Consider the following 26102-nt stretch of genomic DNA (forward strand, 5'->3'; position numbering starts at 1 on the left):
CAGTACCCTAATTTTAGAGCAGACGTAATGTGCGCACTGCAACTGCTGGCAAAAGACTTTAGAGATGAGGAAGAGAAGGTGGGGTTCATATTGTCCCATTTGCATGGGGATGCCAAAGCCTGGCTGCGCAATTTGTGGAGGGATAAAGATCCGGCGCTTCAGAATGCAGATGCCTTTATCAAAGCGATGGATGCGTGTTTTTTGTCTACTATTGATGTGGATCTTGCCAGACGGGAGATTCATGGACTAAAACAAGGGAGGGCGAGCGTCCGGCAGTATCACGCCCGATTTTTTGCGCTGGTCAGTGCTTTAGAATGGGATCGGGATTCGCCCCCTGTCAGAGACCTCTTCTGGGAGGGTCTAAGTTCTGCGGTTAAGGATGAAATTGCAAGGGGGGAGAGGCCCCGAAGCACGCAGGAGGTGGTCCAAAGGGCGCTGACTGTGGGGGTGAGGCTGGAAGAACGTCCATGGTGCAGAGATGAAGGACGTGGAGGGCGCGAAGCAGCGAGAAGTTTCTCTTTCGTTCCGAGGGAAGCAGCGCGTGCGCAATCCACACCTCCGCCAGGAGGGGGAGGGGAACCGATGGAGGTTGGAGGTGCAAGGGCTCAGTCAGCAGCCAGAGCCCTAGCACCGGCAGCAGTGAAAGCGAAGCCTCCTAGAGGGAACAGGAAGTGTTACATCTGCGAGGATCCAGGCCATTTGGCGAAGGAGTGTCCCCGGAGGCTCCACAAGCACACTGCAGCCTCAGCAATGGTGACTGCAGCAACGCAGCAAGGAGAACCACAGCAGGGAAACGACGATGTCTGGCTGGAGACGGAGGCACTGGGGCCCAGCCAGACGCATCTGTGAAGCAGTCCCCAGCGATATTGCAACCCACGGATCCCCTCCCACCCAAACCAGTAGTGCAGCTCACAGCGTCTCTCCAGCTACCCGACGGCGTCACTATCGAAGTGCCGCTTTCTGTGGATTCTGGAAGCAACGCAGACTTTATAGCGCAGAGCTTTGTGGAGCAGCACGCTATACAGCTATTGCCTGCCACTCTGCCCCTGCAAGTCGTCACAGTGGATGGCAGAGAGTTGCTAGGGGGGCAGGTGGTGAAGCAGACGCCACCGATGGTGATGCGCCTTGGCAACCACAGGGAAGTCATCAGTTTTAATGTCACCCAACTGTCGGACACGCCCATTGTGTTGGGCATGAGTTGGCTGGACAGGCACAGTCCGACACTGGCTTGGTACCAGAGACAACTGATCTTCGGCTCCTCTTATTGCGCAGAACACTGCATCCTGCCCCGTCGGGAGGGAGAGGAGGAGGAATCACAACTGCAGTTGGGAACGTTGCAAGCGGTCCCCCACAAATACGCGAGCTTTTTGGAGGTCTTCTGCGAGAAGGAGGCGGACAAGCTACCCCCTCACCGGCCATATGACTGCAAGATTGACCTCCTACCGGGGGCGACGCTGCCGAAGGGGCGGCTATACTCCATGTCTGAAGATGAAATGCAGGAACTCAAACAGTTCATCGAGCATAATCTGGAGCGTGGCTTCATCAGAGAGTCCAAGGCAGTGGGGGGCAGTCCCGTTTTCTTCGTGAAAAAGAAAGACACGCCCCAAAAAAGACTCGTTGTGGACTACCGCCTTTTGAACCAGATGACCAAACCGTCTGATTACCCCATGCCCAGGATTGACGACCTCCTCGCGACGGTGCGCAAGGGACGCGTGTTCACCAAGTTGGACCTGCGAGGGGCGTACAATCTCATCCGCATGCGGGAGGGCGATGAGTGGAAGACGGCCATGTTCACACCGCTGGGCACCTACGAATACAGAGTTATGCCCTTTGGATTACAAAATGGCTCTCACTGTTTTCAAGCTTTTATGCATCACGTGTTGGAGGGACTCCTCTACAAGACATGCGTCTGCTTCCTGGATGACATCCTGATTTTCTCTGACTCGCAGCAAGCTCACGACCGAGACGTGAGGGAGGTGCTCAGCAGGTTGCAACAACATAGACTGTACGCCAAGCTGGAGAAGTGCCAGTTCGACACGACGGAGGTGGATTTCCTGGGATACAAGTTGTCGGACAAGGGGATAGCCATGGACAGCACCAAGGTTCGTGCGGTATTGGATTGGAAGAGCCCGCGCAACCGGAAGGAGGTCCAGCGGTTTGTCGGCTTCGCCAACTTCTATCGCAAGTTTATCAAGGGGTTCGCGATGCAGACGGCAGCAATTACGGACACGCTCAGCTCCAAAAAAAAGAAATTCATCTGGACGGAGCAGGCGGAACAGTCCTTTCAAGCGCTCAAGCATCTCTTCGCATCGGAGAAGCAACTGCTGCATATCGACCCCAGTAAACCGTTGAGGGTAGAGACAGACGCGTCAGACAGAGCCGTGGGAGCTGTCCTGCTGCAGCGAGACCCGCAGGGGGTGTGGCGGCCGGGAGCGTTCTACTCCAGAAAGCTCAGCAAGTCGGAGCAGAACTACACCATCTGGGACAGGGAGTTGCTGGCCATTCATGCAGCTTTCAAGGCGTGGAGGCACTTCCTAATCGGCGCCAAGCACACGGTGCAGGTCTGCACGGACCACAAGAATCTGGAGCACTGGCGCACGGCTCAGTTCCTGAACCAGAGGCAGATACGTTGGGCGGAGTTCTTTGCTGACTTCAATTTCCGAATAGAGTACGTCCCAGGCGACACCAACATCATGGCGGATGCACTGTCCCGAAAACCGCAATACCTAGAAGAGGTGACGCCAGCGGCGGCCATGCACATCTTCGCACCGACGGCGTGGGCGTGTGCCTCAGCTACAGTAGACCTGGATGCGGTGCGACGTGCATTGCGGGACGACTCATTCGCGCAAGACAAGATGGCGGAACTGCTCAGAGGCACGGCTACCACGGACGAGTTCCAGGTGCGGGACGGCTTGCTCCTACGCAAAGGGGCTGTCTATGTACCAGGAGACGACCTTCGCGCCAAGGTACTGCAACAGTTGCACGACGCACCCACGGCCGGTCACTTTGGCACAGAGAAAACGATGGAATTAGTCGCGAGAGACTTCTGGTGGCCCAGGCTGAGAGGGGAGGTCGCGGACTACGTCGCGAGGTGCGACACCTGCCAGAGGGCCAAGCCGGTACACAGACCACCGGCGGGACTGTTAGAACCGCTGCAAACACCGTTTGAACCGTGGGAGAGGGTGGCCCTGGACTTTGTGACGGATTTACCCAGCTCGAGAGGCAAGACAGCTGTGCTAGTGGTGGTGGACTTGTTCACCAAGATGGCACATTTCATTCCGTGTGCGAAGGTGGCCACGGCGGAACAAACCGCCAAACTGTTCATAGATCACGTGTTCAAAGTGCATGGCCTGCCACGGTCTATCCTGTCCGACCGCGGACGCCAGTTCATCTCGTCTTTCTGGCAGAAGCTGATGGGTTTTCTAAATGTCAAGGTCAATCTGGCATCAGCAAGACACCCGCAGACCAACGGGCAAGCAGAGAGGGTCAATGCCATCATGCAGCAGTACCTGAGATGCTATGCCAATCAACAGCCTGCGACGTGGGTGGATTACCTGCCGCTAGCCGAGTTCGCTTACAACAACACGAAGCACGTGTCCACAGGAGTGACGCCGTTCTTTGCCAACAATGGGAGGAATCCCAGAACCTTCCCGGGACTGGAGAGAGTGGGGGAAGGAGAACCACAGACGGCGGACGCGTTCGCGTCAGAGCTGCAGGCGGTCCACGATCAACTCAGACGGCAGCTGGAGCTAGCTAAGCACGCCTACAAGGTGCAAGCTGACAAGCACAGGCGGGTTGGCGAAGTGATCCAAGTGGGAGACTGGGTCTGGTTGGCAGCCCACGCAGTGCCGACCAGGTCACTTGCCAAGAAGAAGTTGGGGCACAAGCAGATCGGTCCGTACCAAGTCGAAGCGCAGATCAACCCGGTAGCCTTCCGACTGGCGCTGCCGGAGGGTTCCAGAATGCATCCGGTGTTCCACAGGTCGGTGCTCACTCCCTACAAGGCACCTCACAGGTTCCAGGAGCCAGGGACGGCGCCAAGTCCGCTCCGGGAACGGACGGAGACGCGGGAGGTGAAGCACCAGGACCGCATCAACGAGGTCACGGAGATTTTGGACTCCAGATGGGGGGAAGAGGGAGTCGAATACCTCTTAGCCAGAGAGGGCACCCGGGCCAGCGCCAATAGCTGGGTACCAGACTACGCTTTGGAGGAACCTCTGCTCAAGGACGAGTTTCATGCCCTCTTCCCACACAAACCCATGCCAGCGAGCTTCTTCGACGACTGGTTGTTCACACCCACACTTTCTTCCAGCACGTTCCATGGATTCGACTCAGAAGGGGAACCCGCACGGAGCACCCGTTCCCCAGAAGGTTCACCGGCAGGTTCGGCATCAGGCAACTCGTATTGGTGGGACGATCGACCAGAGGAGCAATGGCGCAGGAAGTGGCTGGAGATGCCAGGTCGAGCGACCGACGCAGAGACTGACATGGACGTGTTCGGGGAGGACCTCGGGTTCGAGCACGGCGGTACAGAGATGGAAGAGCAACAAGTCAACGTCGACGACCGCGAGGGGGAAGACTCGGAGGTCTTCAGTTGGCGGCCACCCACGGGGAGCGACCTGTATCCAGCATTCCCTCCCATGATGATGGAGCACCCAGCACCCACACCTGACAGCGGGGAGGGGGGAAGGGGGGGCTTCGAGGGGGGGATGGATGTCAGGGGTTCAGAAGCAGAGACGCAGAGAAGGGTGGAAACAGAGAGCGAGGGGGAGGAAGCCGAAGGGAGAATGAGTGATGATGACGACCCGAGATCTCCAAGCCTAAGCAGTGAGTCAGAGGACTCCCAAAAGGGAGCCCCAGTGAGCAGAGCAAGGGGGGGATCCGGGGGGACACCCCAGGAGGAAGGGAACAGAGGAGATTCAGAGAGCAGCAGCTGGAAGTCGGGACCCACGCTCAAGACTGAGAGCAGCAGGGAGGAAGGCAGCCAGGCATCGGGTTCCGGAGGCCGTCAGCAGGAGGGAGGGCACGAGTCAGGGGTGGTCACGCCCTCCTCAGAGAGCGAGGCAACGGTCAAGAGGAAAGTAGAGAGTTGGGCGCGCGCGCCAAGTTCAAATGCAGCGGAAGCTGGAGCAGTAAGCAGCCCGGAGAGTGAGCCAGGTCCCAAAGCCCGCCGAAAGGAAGCGGAAGGATCAGGGGGGTCAGCGTCAGAGGAGAGTAGAAGGGAGGAGTCCCAGGGGGGCAGAAGGACCCAGAGACGTAGGGAGAGGCGAAGGAGGTGGAGCAAGGCTAGGGTATTAAGCTGGTGTGCAAGAGGCGGGGACTCAGATGGGTCTTCGCCGACCTAGGGCAGAAGGTGTAGAGCTGCACGCTGCAGTTCGGAAATGAAACCTGTAACTCAATAAAGACTCTTTTAAAGTGGACGCTGTGTGGCGTGGTCCTATGTGAGCTGGGACCTGGTAGCAGCTCTGACAGTTGTATTTGTGATACTCTATTGCTTTGTCGTTAATTATCATTTGTAAGCAGCTTTGCAACATAGAATTCCAAAGCAGCATGGAAATGTAGAAAATCAAATCAAACAATGTTAAGCATTAGAGAAGGGAGATCACAGAAGCAGGTATGACTGGTCTCCAGATTCGAACTCAGCAAAGGTTTTCTATCTGCAACTCCAGTAAAGCTGAGGAGATCTCTTACTGCTTGAAAAGAAAAAAAAATGGGCTTATTTTATTTTTTAGAGTATATCTTTTTCACATATAGTAAACATAATTTAAAATCATTGTCATTTTCTGGCGAAAAGCACAATACAGTGGTATCTCGGGTTACATACACTTCAGGTTACACACTCCACTAACACAGAAATAGTACCTCGGGTTAAGAACTTTGCTTCAGGATGAGAACAGAAATCGTGCTTCGGCGGCGCAGCAGCAGCAGGAGGCCCCATTAGCTGAAGTACCCTTCAGGTTAAGAACAGCTTCAGGTTAAGAACAGACCTCCGGGACGAATTAAGTTCTTAACCTGAGGTACCACTGTAGCAGCTTAAAGTTAAAACCGCCACTCAGAACAACTTTTTAAGGCATACTAAGGTCTCCTTTCTCAATCTCGGGTCCCTAAATGTTCATAGATCATACCCTGAGGATCCTCTAGTCCAGGCATAGGCAAACTTGGCCCTCCAGATGTTTTGGGACTACAGCTCCCATCACCCCTAGCTAACAGGACCGGTGGTCAGGGATGATGGGAGTTGTAGTCCTAAAACATCTGGAGGGCCAAGTTTGCCTATGCCTGATCTAGTCCAATGCTCTGTAATGCTGGAATCTTCAGCTGCCCTTTACGGGGGATCGAACCTGCAACCTTGGCATTATCCGCACCCTGCTGTGACCAATGGAGCTATCCTCCTTGTTGGACTACAACTCCCATCATTCGTGGCCCGTGGTCAGGGATGATGGGAGTTGTAGTCCAGCAACACCCGGGGACCCAAGACTGAGAAAGGCTGTATCTGTTCCATTAGGCCTCTGCAGATGTTTCAGCAAATAAGACAAGTTCACGGGGGAGAAGGCTTTCAGTGGCTGCTAGGAATGCTTCTGAATCGCACAGGAGGGAGTGTTAACGAAGAACTCTGAGGGCTCCCTTGGACAAAAAACAAGGACACCAACCAGGAAAATTGGAGCAAAACAGCAGCCTGTAGGCTTGGTCTTTATTAAGACTGTTGCGACAGGACTCCCACCTGCCACCAGGTGGAACAAGATGGAAGCCCCGAACAAGAGAGGACCCAAACTTTTATTAGCCGCTAATCCCCATGTTACCCTCCCCAAACTACATCACGGTTACATCATGTTAACATCATGAAAGGGGAGGTCTGGTGGCAGGAATCTGAGCATCCTGGACCCTGCCCCATGGTTCCCCTTGCCCTCCACCAAACACCCATCAACTGGAACAAAAAAGATATTTACATTTCCCTGTTTCCCAGCCAAGTTAATCCTACCCTTTTGTCTTCATCTGGGTTTGTTCTTTCTGGAATGGCTACCTGCCTGGCACTCAGGTATCAGGATGCCAGGGATTATCACTCAGGCAGAGGGGCTGCTGAGGAGCTGAGCTCACATGTCTATATGAATTTCTGACGTTTTCCCTGTGAGCCAGTACAGAGATCTATTGATCAGTGAATTCTTACATTTGGTATCATGCAGCAAAGGCCCTTTGAATAGACAGGAAGAAACTGTGATGAAGTGTTTTGTGGGGACAAATCACAAAAGTCACAAAAGCGACTGTGCTGATTTTGGTAATGGGCTGCATGTGCATGATGTCTGCTGGAGGGGGAAACACCCCCCCCCAACCTATACATAAATTCCTGCAACAGGAGAGAGTTGCTCTTGCGCACAGATCCTGCCGACAGGTTTCCCACGATGGGCGTGTGGTCGGCCGCTGTGAGAACAAGATGGTGGACTAGGCGGGCCGCTGGCCTGATCGGGACTCAAATTCTGGAAGCCCCCTCCCTCTTTTGTCCTGCCTGATTTTTCTTCTTCCTCCCTCCCTCAGGCAGGAGACACTGTGGGTGTCGTGCGCAAGGAAGACGGGACGTTGCACTTCTTCGTCAATGGGGTGGCGCAGGGCCCTGCCGCGTGGAATGTCCCGCCCAACATCTACGCCGTGGTGGACCTGTACGGGCAGGCAGCTCAGGCTACTATTGTGGATGACACAGGTAAGTAGGGGTTGTTAGTTTCTGAGCAGCTGCTTGGAGTCACAGGACTGTGTTTACGTTCCAGATGTCAGCATCGCCCTTGAGCCAGTGCCACCAACTGGACTCACACACTTCAGCCCCGACTGGGCTAGGCGAGCTGGGTAGCACTTCCAGACACCATCTTCTGCACAGGAACAGGTCAAAGTGCTGTGGACTCACAGCCTAGAGTTGTGAGCACCAGATTCACTCCAACAAGAAGACAGTCGTCGCACAGCAGAGTACGGCAGAGTATAGCAGAGCATAAATGACTCGGAGAGCAGCTCTGTAGAATATCTTCTTTATTCTATCTACAACTACTGTGGTGCCTTGCAAGATGAAAAGAATCCGTTCTGTGATTCTCTTCGTCTAGCGGTTTTTTCGTCTTGTGAAGCAAGCCCATTGTCAGATTAGCGGATTAGCGGCTTTTAGCGGCTTTTAGCATCTTATCTGCTGATCGGATCAGCTGATAAGCGGCTTAGCGGCTTAGAAAAAGATGGGGGGGGAGGAAAGAAAACCAGCAGGAACTCGCAAGACATTGTCGTCTTGCGAAGCAAGCCCATAGGAGATTCGTTTTGCGAAGCACCTCCAAAACGGAAAACTCTTTCGTCTAGCGAGTTTTCCGTCTTGCGAGGCATTCATCTTGCGGGGCACCACTGTATAATACAAACTATATACAGAGCTAAATGGAGTCTAAGCGAAAATGCTGAACTGCACTGAGTGTCTGCAGCTGCTCTTAGCAGCAACCTTATCTATACATACGATCTCTAACACTCAGTCTCTCTCTCTCTTTGATGTGAGGTGGAGCGAAATAAGTAGAGAGCAGAAACCGCCCCCTCCTCTCTGGAGAACCAGCAGAGAACATCAGCAGATTCTTGGATATGGGAGGGGTGAAATCTCCTCACCAGAGACAGTCCAGGCTATTGGAAGTCTCACGGGAGACTAGAGACGGATGTGGCGTTCCTGGTTTTCTGGTTCCTTTGTTCAGTTGCTCTCTGCTTTCATAGAGAGAGGATGTCCTTTCTGTTCTGCGTAGTTTAGAAATAAAACTCTTTAAAATGTAGCTCATACTATCTCATCCTTCCCTGTGCTGGGAACCCTGCTGGATAGAATGTGCTTGAGGCCTTATCAAAGGCTCAGGTCATTAAACACGTTGGAGGCGATTTCAGAGGCTCAACTCGGAGAAAGAGAGGCCTTATCGGCTTGGCTGAGCGGAGTTCTGACAGGGGCAGGGGGTTGCCGGAAACAGGTTTGGGGCGGTGACGTTTGCGGCGGCTTCAGGCATCAGGGGGTTTCAGTGTGGGTCCTTAAGATGCTATTTAACTCCGACCAGGCTTGCTAACAAAAGGGACGTGGGTGGCGCTGTGGGTTAAACCACAAAGCCTAGGACTTGCTGATCAGAAGGTCGGCGGTTCGAATCCCCGTGAAGGGGTGAGCTCCCGTTCCTCTGTTCCAGCTCCTGCCAACCTAGCAGTTGGAAAGCATGAAGTGCAAGTAGATAAATAGGTACCGCTCCGGCGGGAAGGTAAACGGCATTTCCGTGCGCTGCTCTGGTTCGCCAGAAATCGCTTAGTCCTGCTGGCCACATGACCCGGAAGCTGTACGCCGGCTCCCTCAACCAGTAAAGTGAGATGAGCGCTGCAACCCCAGAGTCGGCCACGACTGGACCTGATGGTCAGGGGTCCCTTTACCTTTACCTTAGGCTTGCTAAGATGTATAAAACTGAACCATTGCGATGGAGATGCAATGAGGTTGGGGGAACGTTCTTTCATATGTGGTGGACCTGCGAAAGGGTAAAAGAGTATCGGGAAATAGTCCATGATGACTTCTTAAAAATGTTCAAAAGCACTTTTCCAAAAAACAACAACAGCCCATGGTCCTTTTTGTTGGGGATAATTCAGATGGAAATTCCCAGGTGTCAAAAAAGGTTATTTATGTATGCCAATACTGCAGCCTGTGTTTTGTTAGCCCCAAAATGGAAAACGAGCAAGGTCATAACCAAAGAAGAATAGCAATATGATGGAATATGCACAGCTTGCAGACTTAACATATAGAATAAGAGAACCAGAAGAACATACATTTAGAAGAGACTGGAAAATATTTATTTGGCAGTCCCAAGTCGCAAGGTGGTTAGATTGGTCTCAGCTAGGGCCAGGGCCTTTTCAGTACTGGCCCCGATTTGGTGGAATGCTCTCTCACAAGAGACTAGGGCCCTGTGGGACTTGACATCTTTCCGCAGGGCCTGCAAGACAGAGCTGTTCCGCCTGGCCTTTGGTTTGGACTCAGTCTGACCCTCATGTTTCCCTCCACTTATGGTTTTGATTTATGAGCAACTCTTAAAATGAGGCTGTATTTTAAATTGTATTTTAACCTGTATTTTAAATTGATCCCCCCTTTCTATTATGTTTTTATTGTAATTTTATTGGTGTTAGCCGCCCCGAACCCGGTTCTGGCCGGGGATGGCGAGGTATAAATAAAAATTATTATTATTATTATTAGGGGAAAATTGTGTACACTTGAAAACGTTGGCAGCATTAAGATAAATTCAACAGTGTGAATGAGTTTTGATGGATGTAATAATGGAATAGTGAATGGTTTGGTTTATGTAAAATATGCAGGGATTTAATGATATGGAAAACGAGCCATGGATAGAGAAGAAGGGAAGTCATTGATATTTTAAGGATGTTTAAATGAGTATTCTAAATTGCAAAACAGAAAATTGACCTCCTCCCCTTCTGCCCTTTCTCCCCCAGATCTCCTTCCGCTCCCCGACGACCTATCGGAAGGCAACAACCAGCTGTCTCCCAGCAGCCCGTCCTCAGTGGCCTCCGGGAGTGACCTGCGCTTCCACCACCTGCACGGCAACAACGCCGTCATCACCAACGGCGGGCGCACGGCGCTGCGGCAGAACTGCCGGAGCGAGTTCAACGACGCCATCGTCATCTCGAACCGGTCAGTGGGCGAGCGGAGGCAGGCAGCGGCGCTTCTCTTCCCCTGCCAGTCCCAAAACAATGCGCCTCCTTTCAGGGAATTCCACCGCAGCCTGAGGCTTAGAAGCATGGGAAACGGTTTGCACCGAGCAAATCTTTAAGAGATCCGTGTTTAAATAGCAGGACTGTCCTTTTTCTGTACATGTCAAGAATGGGTTTGGCTCAGAGCAAAACCTTTCTGTGTTCAGGGCTGGTAGACGTGTTTGGCTGTAACACTAAACTGTGGTTTATTGTTATGGGAAAGAGTTCTTTTTTATATCATTTTATTTTTTATTTTGACAAAGTAATGAGAATAAATAAATCAGAATAAAAACGTGCACCCCCACTCCCATTGTAACTATCCAACTCCCCCCCCGAATTTTTTTTAAAACATTTTTTAAAATTCATTTTCACTTTCAGCTCTTATCGTCATACATAAATCGCAATCATTTTACAAATAGAATTCTCAGAATTCCTAAACTTCCCTCCCTCCCTCCATGGTTTTCCCAGATATTCTTTTCAAACTGCATCATATCATATTCTCCATATTTTCTTAAACTCATTTTTTTTGCCATATTCTCTCGTCATTGCAAGTGTTTTCAAAATCCTGCTAATGTTTTCACTTGTTTACAGTGTTCTTTCAAGAAACTTAAAAAAAATTCCCATTCTTTGTTAAATTTATTGTCCTCTTGATCTCTGATTTTCCCGGCCATTTTTGCCAATTTGGCGTAGTCCATCATCTTTACCTGCCATTTTTTGGTAGGTAGATTATCCTCCTTCCATCTTTGGGCACCGACTTCCCAAAATTTCAACATCTCTTGCGATGGTTCGACCCCTTTCTGTTTTAACAGTACAAATTCTACAAACACTTTCCGTATATCCTCAAAATAATTCCTCCTGTGTATTCCCTGTCTTTAATAGCACATGTTAATTTATAATTAATAGCTATATCCCACACCTCTTTAAACTATTATTCCATTTTATATTCCCCTTGCCCCTTCCACTTCCTAGCTATAATAACTTGTGCAGCTATCAATAAATTTGTGAGCAAGTTCTTCGTACCCTGTGAACCTTCCACTCCATCGTAATTCGAAAATAATGCTACCTCTGGACTCTGGGTCAGCTTTAACTCAGTGATTTCTGTTATCTCCTTAAACCCCCTTTGCCAGAAAAAATGTACATATTTACACCCCCACCACATGTGAACATAATTCCCGGTTTCCTGGCATCCCCTCCAACATAACGCCGAATAGTCCTTGTTTGTTTGATTAAATCTGATTGGTGTTAAATGCCATCTCCAAACTAATTTATAATAATTTTGCTTTATCCTTATAGGCAGCATTTTGAAACGTACGATTCTCCCATATTTCCCCCCAGCTTTGACCATCTATCTGACCTGTTGTCTCCTTCCCCCGCCCCCACTTTTAATTGATCTTGTCGATTTTCCATTTCTACTAATATTTTACAAATTTCACCGGTTTCCCTTTTTATAACTATGTTTTCTTCACTATCTCCCCTTTTTATAGTCTTTTTTCAAATTTTGTTTACTCTTTGCAGTTCTTGTTTTCCCTTAACCCCTTCCTTGTCCGTTGCCCCAGTTGTATACAGTTAAACCAAGTTATTTTACTTCCTGCCAGAGCTTCTCTGGAAAGAGTTCTTATGGGAGGACCTTCCTTTTATTCCACTGCAGGCCCCTCCGAGACGGGGAGCTCTTTGAGATCGTCATTCAAAAGATGGTGGATCGCTGGTCTGGCTCCATCGAAGCAGGTGAGGAATACAGGGAGGTCGAAAAGGAGCAAAATAGCCTCTCCTTCTTCCCTCGGAGGGGCGTTGACTCTTCTTGTGGCGTTCCCAAAGCAAAGGAAGGATTAGACTCTGATTAATAACACACAGAGGGTTGAACCAACAAGGTAAAGGGACCCCTGACCATTAGGTCCAGTCTTGGCCTACTCTGGGGTTGCGGCGCTCATCTCGCTTTATTGGCCGAGGGAGCCGGCGTACAGCTTCCGGGTCATGTGGCCAGCATGACCAAGCCGCTTCTGGCGAACCAGAGCAGCGCACGGAAACGCCGTTTACCCTCCCGCCGGAGCGGTACCTATTTATTTACTTGCACTTTGACGTGCTTTCGAACTTCTAGGTTGGCAGGAGCAGGGACCGAGCAACGGGAGCTCACCCCGTCACAGGGATTTGAACCACCAACCTTCTGATCGGCAAGTCCTAGGCTCAGTGGTTTAACCCACAGCGCCACCCGTGTCCTGGCCCCTAAGATTAAACTACATCAAAGTAACTTACTATATTTATGTACTGAGGATGCCTGATGAAGCAACTGGCAACTGGGCTGTGTACGTGACTTGCCAAGCAAGAGAAATAGGTCAGGGATGCAGAGGCGTGGACTGATGAAAATCATATCAAAATGTCTCAAACCCAGTCAACGCAATGCTTTCATTCCTGACACAAATGGCTTGCTCCATATTTTTTATAATTCCTCATAGCAATCCCACCTGATCCCTACACTTCTTTGACCACCCCCCTTCTCTCTACCCCCCCTTCCCAGGGGTCACTGCCATCCGCCCAGAGGACCTGGAGTTCCCCAACACGATGACTGATATCGATTACGACACGTGGATGCTAAGGTGAGTACAAATAATTATTATGTATTTTGTTTATGTCTCACTGTGGCGATCACACAGGGCCCCCGGACGTTTGACGGTCTATTGACCCTGTGCCACCACTGCGATTGCTTTCTTCGCTGCCACCACCCCGCTTCTCACGGGGACACACGGAGCCCAGGCAGTTGTTAACATGAACAAATAATCAAGTTTATTTTTAAATGCAGGAACAAGTGTATGGTTTCGGTTTATTTTTCTCTTGTCAGTTTCTTAATCTTAGTTCCTAACAACTCCAAACTGATTATTCCAACTATCTATCTGACTCCACCTAACAATTCCTCTCACTCTCTCACAGGACAACTCTACCAACCAACACTTAATCCTCCCTCTTCCTTCTCCAATTCCCAAACCTCAACTCTCAACTCCCAAACCTCAGCTGACTTTCAAAACCTCCCACTCTAACTTTTACTCCCCCCTTGCATTCTCACTGGCCAGTCACATCACACTCATTTTAATCCTTTCCTTATGACCCACCTAGGAGGCAAACGCCACACTCCGCTTTTCCTCCAAGGAGCTTAATAATAATAATAATAATAATAATAATAATAATTTATTATTTATACCCAGCCACTCTGGGCGGCTTCCAACTGAATATTAAAAACAGTACAGCTTCAAACATTAAAAACTTCCCTAAACAGGGCTGCCTTCAGATGACTTTTAAAAGTAAAATAGTTGTTTTTCTCTTTGACATCTGCTGGGAGGGCATTCCACAGGGCAGGTGCCACCACCGAGAAGGCCCTCTGCCTGGTTCCCTGTAACCTTACTTCTCGCAATGAGGGAACTGCCAGAAGGCCCTCGGCGCTGGATCTCAGTGTCCGGGTAGAACGAAGGGGGTGGAGACGCTCCTTCAGGTCTACTGGACCGAGGCTGTTTAGGGCTTTAAAGGTCAACACCAACACTTTGAATTGTGCTCGGAAACGTCCTGGGAGCCAGTGTAGGTGTTTCAAGACCGGTGTTATGTGGTCTCGGTGGCCGCCCCAAGTCACCAGTCTAGCTGCCGCATTCTGGATTAGTTGTAGTTTCCGGGTCACCTTCAAAGGTAGCCCCACGTAGAGCGTGTTGCAGTAGTCCAAGCGAGAGATAACTAGAGCATGCACCACTCTGGCGAGACAGTCTGCGGGCAGGGAGGGTCTCATCCTGCATACCTGATGGAGCTGGTAGACAGCTGCCCTGGACACAGAACTGACCTGCCCCTCCATGGACAGCAGTGAGTCCAAAATGACTCCCAGGCTGCGCACCTGGTCCTTTGGGGGCACAGTTGCCCCATTCAGGACCAGGGAGTCCTCCACACCTGCCCGCCTCCTGTCCCCAAAAAACAGTACTTCTGTCTTGTCAGGATTCAACCTCAATCTCTTAGCCGCCATCCATCCATCCATCCATCCAACAGCCTCCAGGCACACTTAAGGAAGTGTACGTAGTTCTCCCCCCTTTTTTTTTTATCCTCACAACAACCCTGAGAGATAGGCAAGGCTGAGAGCGAGTGTCTAGCCCAAAATCCCTCAGCATCATGGCTGAGAAGGGGTTTGAACCCCTGTGTCCCAGGTCCCTGCCTGGCGCACCGGCCCAGTGTTTCTCAAACTCGGGTTCCCAGCTACCTGTTGGACTACAACTCCCATCGTCCTTGCTCACTGGCCCTGCTTAGCTAGGGATGATGGGATTTGTAGTCCCAACAACAGCTGGACAACCGAGTTTGAGAAAGCACTGCTCTAACCACTACACCACGGACACTGAGGTCCAGCTCCGAGGGCCTTCTAGCGGTTCCCTCCCTGCGAGAAGCCAAGTTACAGGGAACCAGGCAGAGGGCCTTCTCGGTGGTGGCCCCCGCTCTGTGGAACGCCCTCCCTTCACATGTCAAGGAAATAAACAACTATCTGACTTTTAGAAGACATCTGAAGGCAGCCCTGTTTAGGGAAGCTTTTAATGTTTAATAGGTTATTGTATTTTAATATTTTGTTGGAAGCCGCCCATTCTGGCAGGGGAAGCCCAGCCAGATGGGCAGGGTATAAATAATAAATTATTATTATTACTTTTGAGTGATTATTATTATTATTATTACACCACACTGCCAGGGGCAGGGGGGAGAACTGGCAACAAGAGAAACTCATTTGCAGGGCAAGAAATGATAACAGGCTGAGAAACAGCTACGTGGCACAGTCCTTCCCCTCTCGAATGCTTAACCCGTACTTTGGAATCTTGTTAATAATAATAATAATAATAAATTATTATTATTATTATTATTATTATTATTATTATTATTATTATTATTATTATTATTTGCACCCCACCCATCTGGCTGGGTTTCCCCAGCCACTCTGGGCGGCTTCCAACAAAACACTAAAATACAATAACCTATTAAACATTAAAAGCTTCCCTAAACAGGGCTGCCTTTAGATGTCTTCTAAAAGTTTGGTAGTTATTTTTCTCTTTGACATCTGAAGGGAGGGCATTCCACAGGGCGGGGGCCACCACCAAGAAGGCCCTCTGCCTGGTTCCCTGTAACTTGGCTTCTCGCAATGAGGGAACCGCCAGAAGGCCCTCAGAGCTGGACCTCAGTGTCTGGGCAGAACGATCGGGGTGGAGACGCTCCTTCAGGTATCCTGGGCCTTTGAGGCCGTTTAGGGCTTTCAAGGTCAGCACCTACACTTTGAATTGTGCTCAGAAACGTACTGGGAGCTATTATTATTATTATTAAAAATTACTATTATTACTATTATTATTATTTTTAAAATGTGTATACCGCCCTTTCTCCACAGATATCAGAGCATTTCACAGCATAAAAGCACAAAGTACATAATAAAAACAAGAACAAGAACGAAACAAAACAATAATTCCCCTTCTCCACCACCCTAAAGTGGATTTCTGGGCTGTGTATAACAACATTTCAAAACGCCACAAACGTTATAATAGGCGCCAACTGTAAAAATCAATTGCACCCATTTAAAAATACCCTGATACAGTGGTACCTCGGGTTACATACACTTCAGGTTACATACGCTTCAGCTTACAGACTCCGCTAACCCAGAAATAGTGCTTCAGGTTAAGAACTTTGCTTCAGGATGAGAACAGAAATTGTGCTCTGGCGGCACAGCGGTGGCAGCGGGAGGCCCCATTAGGTAAAGTGGTGCTTCAGGTTAAGAACAGTTTCAGGTTAAGAACGGACCTCTGGAACGAATTAAGTACTTAACCCGAGGTACCACTGTATTAAAACACCTGGGTTTAAATAAAAAGGTTTTACCCTTGCCATGCCCTTGTGGACAGTCCCGGCGCAGTGTCAGAGGAAAGGGGCTGCAAAAGGGCAGCGACCTGGGGCAGAGTCTGGCTTTCAGGTACCGCATGATGGACATCTGCCTGAGCCACTGAGGGAGGCAGGACGTTTGGGGGGGCAGCTTTTGTCCTGATCTGGCTGCTGCAGGGCTGATCTTACAAGCTGCAGGTGCCCCCACCCCAAATCTGGCCTGGCAACCAGGGCTGTTTGGCAGTTTTCATGCACACAGCAGTTAGTAGGGCCGGCGAACCTTGACCCCGGTGCCAAAAGCATCAGTCGGATTAGGGATACAGTGGTGCCTCGCAAGACGAAAAGAATCCATTCTGTGATTCTCTTCGTCTAGCGGTTTTTTCGTCTTGCGAAGCAAGCCCATTAAAGGATTAGTGCTATTAGCAGCTTTTAGTGGCTTATCTGCTGATCGGATCAGCTGATAAGCGGCTTAGCGGCTTAGAAAAAAGGGGGGGAACCAGCAGGAACTTGCAAGACATTGTCGTCTTGCGAAGCAAGCCCATAGGAAATTTGTTTTGCGAAGCACCTCCAAAATGGAAAACTCTTTCGTCTAGCGAGTTTTCCGTCTTGCGAGGCATTCGTCTTGCGGGGCACCACTGTACCGATTAGAGGCTTTGAAATAAACAGAAGAATATCATTTGCAAATAATGCCCATTCTTCTTCTTCTTCTTCTTCTTCTTCTTCTTCTTCTTCTTCTTCTGCGATCCCTCATAGCCGAGTAAGATTGTCTTTAACAATGAGTCTGTAAGTGACTGTGGAGGCCAATTCTGGATCCACACGAACGCCGCAAACCTGGAAGTGAGTCTTCTACTTTGCAAATGTTCTTTGGAACCCGAACGTCCGACGCAGGTTCTGCAGCTTCTGATTGGCTGCGGGAGCTTCCTGCAGCCAATCGGAAACTGCGCCTTGGTTTCCGGACGTCGAATGGACTTCCAGAACGGATTCTGTTTTACTTCCGAGGTACGACTGTATTAGGAAACGAAGAATATACAGTGGTACCTCGGGTTACAGATGCTTCAGGTTACATACGCTTCAGACTCCGCTAACCCAGACTCCGCTAACCCAGAAATAGTACCTCGGGTTAAGAACTTTGCTTCAGGATGAGAACAGAAATCGTGCTCTGGAGGCACAGTGGCAGCAGGAGGCCCCATTAGCTAAAGTGGTGCTTCAGGTTAAGAACAGTATCAGGTTAAGAACGGACCTCCAGAACGAATTAAGTTTTTAACCTGAGGTACCACTGTACTTATCTGTATGTTAACGTATGGTAAGGTAACAGTCTTGTTCTTTTTTTCGTTCTGAATTCACTTTTTTCTTCTTCTCTCTCACTCTAGCTTCCTATAAATGACATTTTCATAACGAAATACAGTGGTGCCTCGCAAGACGAAAAGAATCCGTTCTGTGATTCTCTTCGTCTAGCGGTTTTTTCCCTTGCGAAGCAAGCCCATTGACGGATTAGCGCTATTAGCGGCTTTTAGCGGCTTATCGGCTTATCGGATCAGCTGATAAGCGGCTTAGAAAAAGGGGGGAAAGGAAAAAAAACCCGCAGGAACTCGCAAGACATTTTCGTCTTGCGAAGCAAGCCCATAGGAGATTCGTTTTGCGAAGCACCTCCAAAACCCTTTCGTCTAGCGAGTTTTCCATCTTGCGAGGCATTCGTCTTGCGGGGCACCACTGTACTATTAATAATAAAAATGACACTACTGCCTGGGGTGGGAGTGCTGGAGCTGGGAAGGGGATCCCGCAGAAGAGCCACGCAGACTCATCTTTTCTTTTTCTCTCCCTTCCAGCGGCACAGCAATCATGCAGGACGGGAACACCATGCGCAACAATTACGGCTGCGACCTGGACTCCCTGACCACCGGTTCGCGCATTGGAATGATGCGCACGGCCAAGGGAGACCTGCACTACTTCATCAACGGCGTCGACCAGGGGGTGGCCTGCTCGGGGCTGCCGCCAGGGAAGGGTAATAACAACAACAACAACAACAACAACAACAATTTATTTATATCCCGCCCTCCCCAGCCGAAGCCGGGCTCAGAGCAGCTAACAACAGTAAAATAATACAGCATTCTAAAATCAATTCATTATAAAATCAGTTCAAATCAAATTGATGGCAACCACTGGGCTAGAGTTCTGTGAAGATTGCCAAAGGAGGGGGTCAGGCTGTGCCTTGGCCAAAGGTCTGGTGGAACAGCTCTGTCTGGCAGGCCCTGCGGAAAGATGTCAAGTCCCACAGGGCCCTAGTCTCTTGGGACAGGGCGTTCCACCAGATCGGGGCCACGGCCGAAAAGGCCCTGGCCCTAGTTGAGACCAATCTAACCACCTTGCGACCTGGGACCTCCAAGATGTTGTCATTTGTGGACCTTAAGGTCCTCCGCGGGTCAGACCAGGAGAGGCGGTCCCGTAGGTACGAGGGTCCTAGGCCATATAGGGCTTTAAAGGTTAAAACCAGCACCTTGAACCTGATCCTGTACTCCACCGGGAGCCAGTGCAGCTGGTAGAGCACCGGGTGAATGTGATCTCGCAGCGAGGACCCTGTAAGGAGTCTCGCCTTCTGCATTCTGCACCCGCTGGAGTTTCTGTGTCAGTCTCAAGGGCAGCCCCACGTAGAGCGAGTTACAATAATCCAGTCTGGAGGTGACCGTCGCGTGGATCACAGTGGCCAGGTCAGGGCGAGAGAGGTAAGGAGCCAACTGCTTAGTTTGGCGGAGATGGAAAAATGCCGCCTTTGTTCTAGCTGCAATCTGCGCCTCCATGGAAAGGGAGGTGTCGAAGATGACACCCAAACTCTTAACGGACGGTGCTGGCACTAATTGCGCCCCCGCAAGAGATGGGAGTTGCCCCCCCCAATCCCATATTGTCCTGACCCAGCTAAAGGACCTCTGTCTTCGAAGGATTTAACTTCAACCAGCTCCCACATAACCATCCATGAGGGGCTGGGAGGGAGGGCGAGATGCCTGCTTGTCCTGGGTTCAAGTCCTGCCAACAGCATCTCCAGGCAGGGCTGGGAGAGACACTCCTGAAACTTTGGTGCGTCCCTGCCAGTCGGGATAGACAAGGCCGAGCTTAGACTGCTCAAGGCAGGTCCCAGCGTTGTGCAACAAAACAGCACCACCACAAACTGGCTTATAAGTATAAAACCAAATTTACTGGAATAATAATTAGAATAGAGATACAGTGGTGCCTCGCAAGACGAAATTAATCCGTTCCGCGAGCCTCTTCTTCTAGCGGTTTTTTCGTCTTGCGAAGCAACCCTATTAGCGGATTAGCGCTATTAGCGGTTTAGCGGCTATTAAAGGCTTAGCGAGTAGCGGCTAAAAGGCTATTAGCGGCTTAGCGGCTCAGAAAAAGGGGGGAAAGCGGAAAAAAATCGGAACACTTGAAAGACGTTTTCGTCTTGCAAAGCAAGCCCATAGGGAAAATCGTCTTGCGAAGCAGCTCAAAAACGGAAAACCCTTTTGTCTAGCGGGTTTTCCATCTTGCGAGGCATTCATCTTGCGGGGCACCACTGTAGATTTGTAACCATTCAAGCAACAAGCATACTAAGGTGCCACGTGCAAAACAAAGCCTGGAGATACTGTAAACATGGAGTGGATAAATGTACAACTGTATCTTAAAAAGTTACATTTTAGAATTTTGCTTAGCGGTTGCCATCAATTTGATTTTAATCAATTTTTATAATGAAATGTTTTTAAAATGTTGGATTATTTGTTTATTTGATTGTTGTTAGCTGCCCTGAGCCCAGCTTCGGCTGGGGAGGACGGGATATAAATAAAATTTATTTTTATTATTATTACATGTGAAATAAGCGTTATACAGACTGGATAAATGAACCGTTCAACAAGTAGCGTAAGTCCAGTCACAGAACGGCAACCCTGTGGCAAGGGTAGCACACTGGAGAAAGTTTTTCAAAGTTGTTTTTCAAAGATTGCACTGGATGAGATGTTCTTCAGTAAGTCTTTGAGTTGGAAACGCAAAACCGTATGCATGGATCAATCACGGGAAGGCAAATCAAAGCCGCCACCCTGGTGAGACTAACGCAGGAGGGCAAAAGGAGACTTGTTCTCCGGATATATTACAGGTTTCTCTACACGCTTCATCAGTCCGAAAAGCCAGTCGTACAAAACAGTTTGCTCAGGATAAAGAAAGTATTCACAGCACTTGTGACTGATTTGCCTTTCTGTGATTGAGCCATGCATACGGCATATTGCCTTGACGTCTGCTTTCAAGATTTGGAAGCATAGCTGTCAAGTGTCCCTTATTTGAAGGGACAGTCCCTTATTCCAGTGCCATGTCCCGCTGCTGTCCCTTACTGATGGATGTCCCTTAAATGTCCCTTAAATGATATCCCTTAAATTTCAAAGGAAGCAGCTCCTCTGCCTCCCTCCCTGCCGGCCAGGGAGGAGGGAGGCTCCAACTGTGTTGCTCACCCACTAAGAAGTCTAAGAACGACTGGGGGGTGGAGCTTGCATGCCTTGTGTGTGGCTAGTTAATGCAAGCTGAGGGGGGTTTTGAATGCTGGACGCCATTTTGTTGCAAGTGCTGCTGCAAACTTTGCAGTGCAAAGCCAGGCCGGGGAGCCATCTTAGGTTGAGGCTGCATAGGCCTTGTGGTGCATGTGATTCAGATTCTATTCAGTTGAACCTCTGGTTACAAAGTTGGTTGGACAGTGTTCTCGAAGCTACCAGCATGAGTTTGACCAGACTGCAGGAGGACAGGAGGAAAGGAGTGCCTGGAACAGGTGAGGCTGCAGGTCCCTTATTTTGGCTGCAGGTCCCTTATTTTCAAATCTGTAAGTTGACAGCTATGGTTGGAAGGGACCCCGAGAGTCATCTAGTGCAGAAATTGCAACTAAGCATTCACGACAGATAGCCTTCTCTCCAGGCTAAAAATGCCCAACTCCCTCCACCGTTCCTCATCTGGCTTGGCTTCCAGACCCTTGGTCCTCTTTTGTGCTAAACCAGCCTTTCTCTCCCTTCTGCCTCTCTCCCCCCCCCGCCAAAAAAACCCCACCCTGTCCGCTGCAGAGGTCTACGCCGTGGTTGATCTGTACGGCCAGTGTGTCCAGGTGTCGATCACCAGTGCCACGGGTCCCATGGACAACAGCCTGTCCACCAGCAACATCACCGAGAAGTCGTTCCCCATCCATTCGCCAGGTAAGGACCGTTGCTCAGGTGAGAACACCTGCCTCCATCCTCGGCAGCGTCTCCAGGCAAAACTGGGAACGCTCCCTGCCTGGAACCCTGCAGGGCGCTATTCTGGACTCAGTACAGGACCACTAACTATAGTTATTTTATTATTTGTGCCCTGTCCATCTTGACTAGGTTTCCCCAGCCACTCTGGGCCACTTCTGACGGAATTAAAAGCATAATAAAATATCAAACGGGTGGTATTTAATACCCACCAGGTTGGCAAAAATGTCTTTTGAAATGTCCGAAAAAGAAAAAGGTATATGTTGGAAGTGTAATGAAAATAAGGGGTCTTTTTTCACATGTGATGGTCCTGTAAAAACAATTAAGGAATATTGGGAAACTATGTATAATGAATTAAAAAAGATATTTTTAAAAACTTTCCCCAAAACACCGGAGATTTTTCTCTTGAGGATGGTAACAATGGAGGCCTCAAGAAAACAAAAGAGATTATAACTATATGCCACTGCCACAGCTAGAACCTTATTGGCACAAAGGTGGAGAACAAGTGTAAAATGTTCGAACTGGCTTGTCTGACGAACAGGATAAGAGAAAACGGAAGATAAGGAATATAAGGAGGAATGGATAATGTTTACTGAATATTTTAAGAACCAGTACAGACAAATACGTAGCTTAGCAGGTCTCAAGTGAATCCAGAAGAGTTGAAATACATAGAGTATTTAATAGATAACAAATTGGATGATTAAAAACATGTGCATTGCGCGGAGTAGTAGAAAAGCAAAAGGAACCAGGAAAAGTGTGGAAGGGAAGTCATATGGTATATATATATACATGCAGTATTTGGTACAAAGTTGTAAGTGGGACAGAGGGAGGGGAAGGTAGAAGGGGGGTTAAATATGCTTCCTGTTTTTGAAAATGCAAATTAAACGAAAGAACGAAAACACCAAACATTAAAAACTTCTCGATTCAGGGCTGCCTTCAGATGTCTTCTAAAAGCCAGATCGTTGCTTTTTTCCTTGACATCTGATGGGAGGGTGTTCCACAGGGCAGGTGCCACCACCAAGAAGGCCCTCTGCCTGGTTCCCTGTAACCTCGCATCTTGCAGGAAGAGAACCGCCAGAAGGCCCTCGGAGCTGGACCTCCGTGTCTGAGCTGAACGATGGGGGTGGAGACGCTCCTTCAGGTCTACTGGGCCTTTGAGGCCGTTTAGGGCTTTCAAGGTCAGCTTCAACACTTGGAATTGTGCTCAGAAATGTCCTGGGAGCCAATGAAGGTCTTTCAAGACCGGTGTTATGTAGTCCTGGCGGCCACTCCCAGTCCCCAGTCTAGCTGCCGCATTCTGGATTAGTTGTAGTTTCCGGGTCACCTTCAAAGGTAGCCCCACGTAGAGCGCATGGCAGTAGTCCAAGCGAGAGATAACATCCTCTCTTCTGCCACCACCACAAGCCGGCTTGGAATCTTTTCCTTCCTCCGTCCTCCAGCGTAGTCGTGCGCTTGTCCCCTGCTGTGCCCATCCTTTCTTTTTCACCTCCTCCAGTCCCCGGCGTCGCCCACCGTTTCCACAGCAGCTGCGGCAAGAACGTGGCCTTTCAGGACGACGGCTGCCGGGCCATGCGGGTGGCTGGCTATTGCCACGGCATCGTCTTCAGCATGAAGGAACTGAAGACGGATGAGATCTTTGAGGTGAGGACTGCGTGCGCGAGGAAACACTTGTGTGTCTGGAGGAGGAAAGAGCTGGGCAGATTCAGCAACAGCATTCCTCTTTCCTCGTTCTGAAAAAAATTGTAGCCGTGGCTGTTATCCTTCTCTGTGATGCACTGAAGAAGAAGAGTTTGGATTTGATATCCCGCCTTTCACTCCCTTTAAGGAGTCTCAAAGCGGCTAACGCTCTCCTTTCCCTTCCTCCCCCACAACAAACACTCTGTGAGGTGAGTGAGGCTGAGAGACTTCACAGAAGTGTGACTGGCCCAAGGTCACCCAGCAGCTGCATGTGGAGGAGCGGGGAAGCGAACCCAGTTCCCCAGATTACGAGACTACCACTCTTAACCACTACACCACACTGGATCTCAGATCCTGCCAGATCCTCTCTCTGCCCTTCGTCTCTCCCTCTTCTCCCCCAGTTCCTTTTTTAGAAAACTTAAGTTTTGGAAGTGAATTTGCCTGGGGAATTGCAAATGCGACTTACAAATGCTTTTAAATTTGAACATAAGTACAGCGGTACCTTGGTTCTCAAACTTCATCCGTTCCAGAAGTCCATTCCAAAACCAAAGCGCATTCCAAAACCAAGGTGCGCTTTCCCATAGAAAGTAATGCAAAACGGATTAATCCGTTCCAAACTTTTAAAAACAACCCCTAAAACAGCCATTTCACATGAATTTTATCTTAACGAGACCATGGATCCATAAAATGAAAGCAATAAACAATGTACGGCACTCACACAATCAATCAGTAGCTGAACTGGGTTCCACACAGTCACAAAAACAAAAAGATGGAGCCACAAAAATGCAAAATAGCAAAAACAGACAGACCTCAGCGTAACACTTAAATCGTCAGCATGGCACTCAAATCAGAAGAATAACGCTGAAAATGGAGCATGATCGGCTTCCGAAAAAAGTTTGCAAGCCAGAACACTTCCAGGTTTGCAGAGTTTTGGTTCCAAGTTGTTTGAGTACCAAGGGACCACTGTAAATCTAAATCAAACAAGTGTTGGAAATGAAAAGAGAAAGGTTTTTTTTTATCATATGTGGTGGTCTTGTAGCAAGGTTAAAGCTTACTGGGAAATGATAGATAACGAATTGGGAAGGACGTTTAAAATCACTTTTGTAAAAAAAACACCAGAAGCTTTTCTTTTGGGAATTATAGGGATAGAACTATCTAAATTGGGACCACTGTAAGTGCCCTGTTGAGCTCTCCACTCCCCCTCTAGGTGAAGATTGACGAGCTGGACGAGAAGTGGGCGGGCTCTGTCCACGTGGGCCTGACCACCCTGCTGCCGTTGGACGCTCCTTACACGGTGGCGGGGCTGCCGTCGTCCCTTCTGGACCTCCGCTCCAAGGTGACCTGGCTGGTGACAGGCTCCGAGGTGCGTCGGAACGGCATCCTCCAGAAACAGAACTACGGGTGCTCTCTGGAGCGCCTTGGGGTGAGTGCAGAGCTTTTGTTTTTCTGGGTGTGGTGACAGGGAGGAAGGCCTGGTGGAAGATTAAGGGATCCTCTGCGTAGGAATGGATTTAGACACTGGGAGAAGATGTAAAGGTAAAGGGACCCCTGACCATTAGGTCCTGTCGTGGCCGACTCTGGGGTTGCGGCGTTCATCTCGCTTTATTGGCCGAGGGAGCCGGCGTTTGTCCGCAGACAGTTTTTCCGGGTCATGTGGCCAGCATGACCAAGCCGCTTCTGGCGAACCAGAGCAGCGCACGGAAACGCCGTTTACCTTCCCGCTGGAGCGGTGCCTATTTATCTACTTGCACTTTGACGTGCTTTCAAACAGCTAGGTTGGCAGGAGCTGGGACCGAGCAACGGGAGCTCACCCTGTCGCGGGGATTCGAACCGCCAACCTTCTGATCGGCAAGTCCTAGGCTCTGTGGTTTAACCCACAGCGCCACCCGCTTCCCTGGGAAAAGATGTATTGCTTCATTATTATCCTTCCTTGCTCCTGTGAGTGAATTCAGCAGAGTGCCACCCTTTGCAGCTTTAATAATAATAATAATAATAATAATAATAATAATAATAATAATAATAATAATAATATATCACTTATATTCCGCCCATCTGGCTGGGCTTCCCCAGCCACTCTGGGCCGCTTCCAGGAAAAAATATATAAAAACAAGAAAACATCAAGCATTAAAAGCTTCCCTAAACAGGGATGCCTTCAGATGTTTTCTAGAAGTTGTGTAGTTCTTTATCTCCTTGACATCTGAAGGGAGGGTGCCACTACTGAAAAGGCCCTCTGCCTGGTTTCCTGTAACTTCGCCTTTTGCAGTGAGGGAATCAGCAGAAGACCCTCAGAGGAGGACCTCAGAGTTTGGGCAGAACAATGGGGGCGGAGACGCTTCTTCAGGTATACCGGGCCACACCTGAGATGAGGCGGATTTAACCTTCTAGAAGCAATAATCCAGGATGCTTTAAGGCAGAGTGGATTTTCCCTTATATCACCCCATTTCACCGCCTTAAAAATAACAATTGCACACACATTGTTTTGTGAAGATGTAAAAGTGATATTTACTTACATAGCCTAGGCCTTGAAGCAGCAGTTAAAACAGCAAACGGCAGGCAGTTTTATAACTTATCAAAGTCTCAAAAGTACAAAATGGTGTCTGAGCTGCAGAGCTCAGA

General features: G+C 49.5%; 1 protein-coding gene across 1 annotated transcript in view; it reads left to right on the forward strand.

The window, feature by feature from the left end:
* NEURL4 (neuralized E3 ubiquitin protein ligase 4) overlaps positions 1 to 26102 on the forward strand; it is a gene marked incomplete at its 5' end in the record, with an annotated part of 79546 nt that overhangs the window by 34011 nt on the left and 19433 nt on the right. Inside the window, 8 exons of the mRNA XM_082197480.1 lie at positions 7528 to 7690; positions 10459 to 10657; positions 12365 to 12441; positions 13229 to 13307; positions 18405 to 18580; positions 21645 to 21773; positions 23305 to 23450; positions 24694 to 24909. Of these exons, the coding sequence (XP_082053606.1) occupies positions 7528 to 7690; positions 10459 to 10657; positions 12365 to 12441; positions 13229 to 13307; positions 18405 to 18580; positions 21645 to 21773; positions 23305 to 23450; positions 24694 to 24909 (1185 nt within the window). The remainder of the gene's footprint in view (positions 1 to 7527; positions 7691 to 10458; positions 10658 to 12364; positions 12442 to 13228; positions 13308 to 18404; positions 18581 to 21644; positions 21774 to 23304; positions 23451 to 24693; positions 24910 to 26102) is intronic.

The sequence above is a fragment of the Podarcis vaucheri genome, assembly GCF_965113315.1.
Source record: "Podarcis vaucheri genome assembly, chromosome: 13".
Classification (NCBI taxonomy): domain Eukaryota; kingdom Metazoa; phylum Chordata; class Lepidosauria; order Squamata; family Lacertidae; genus Podarcis; species Podarcis vaucheri.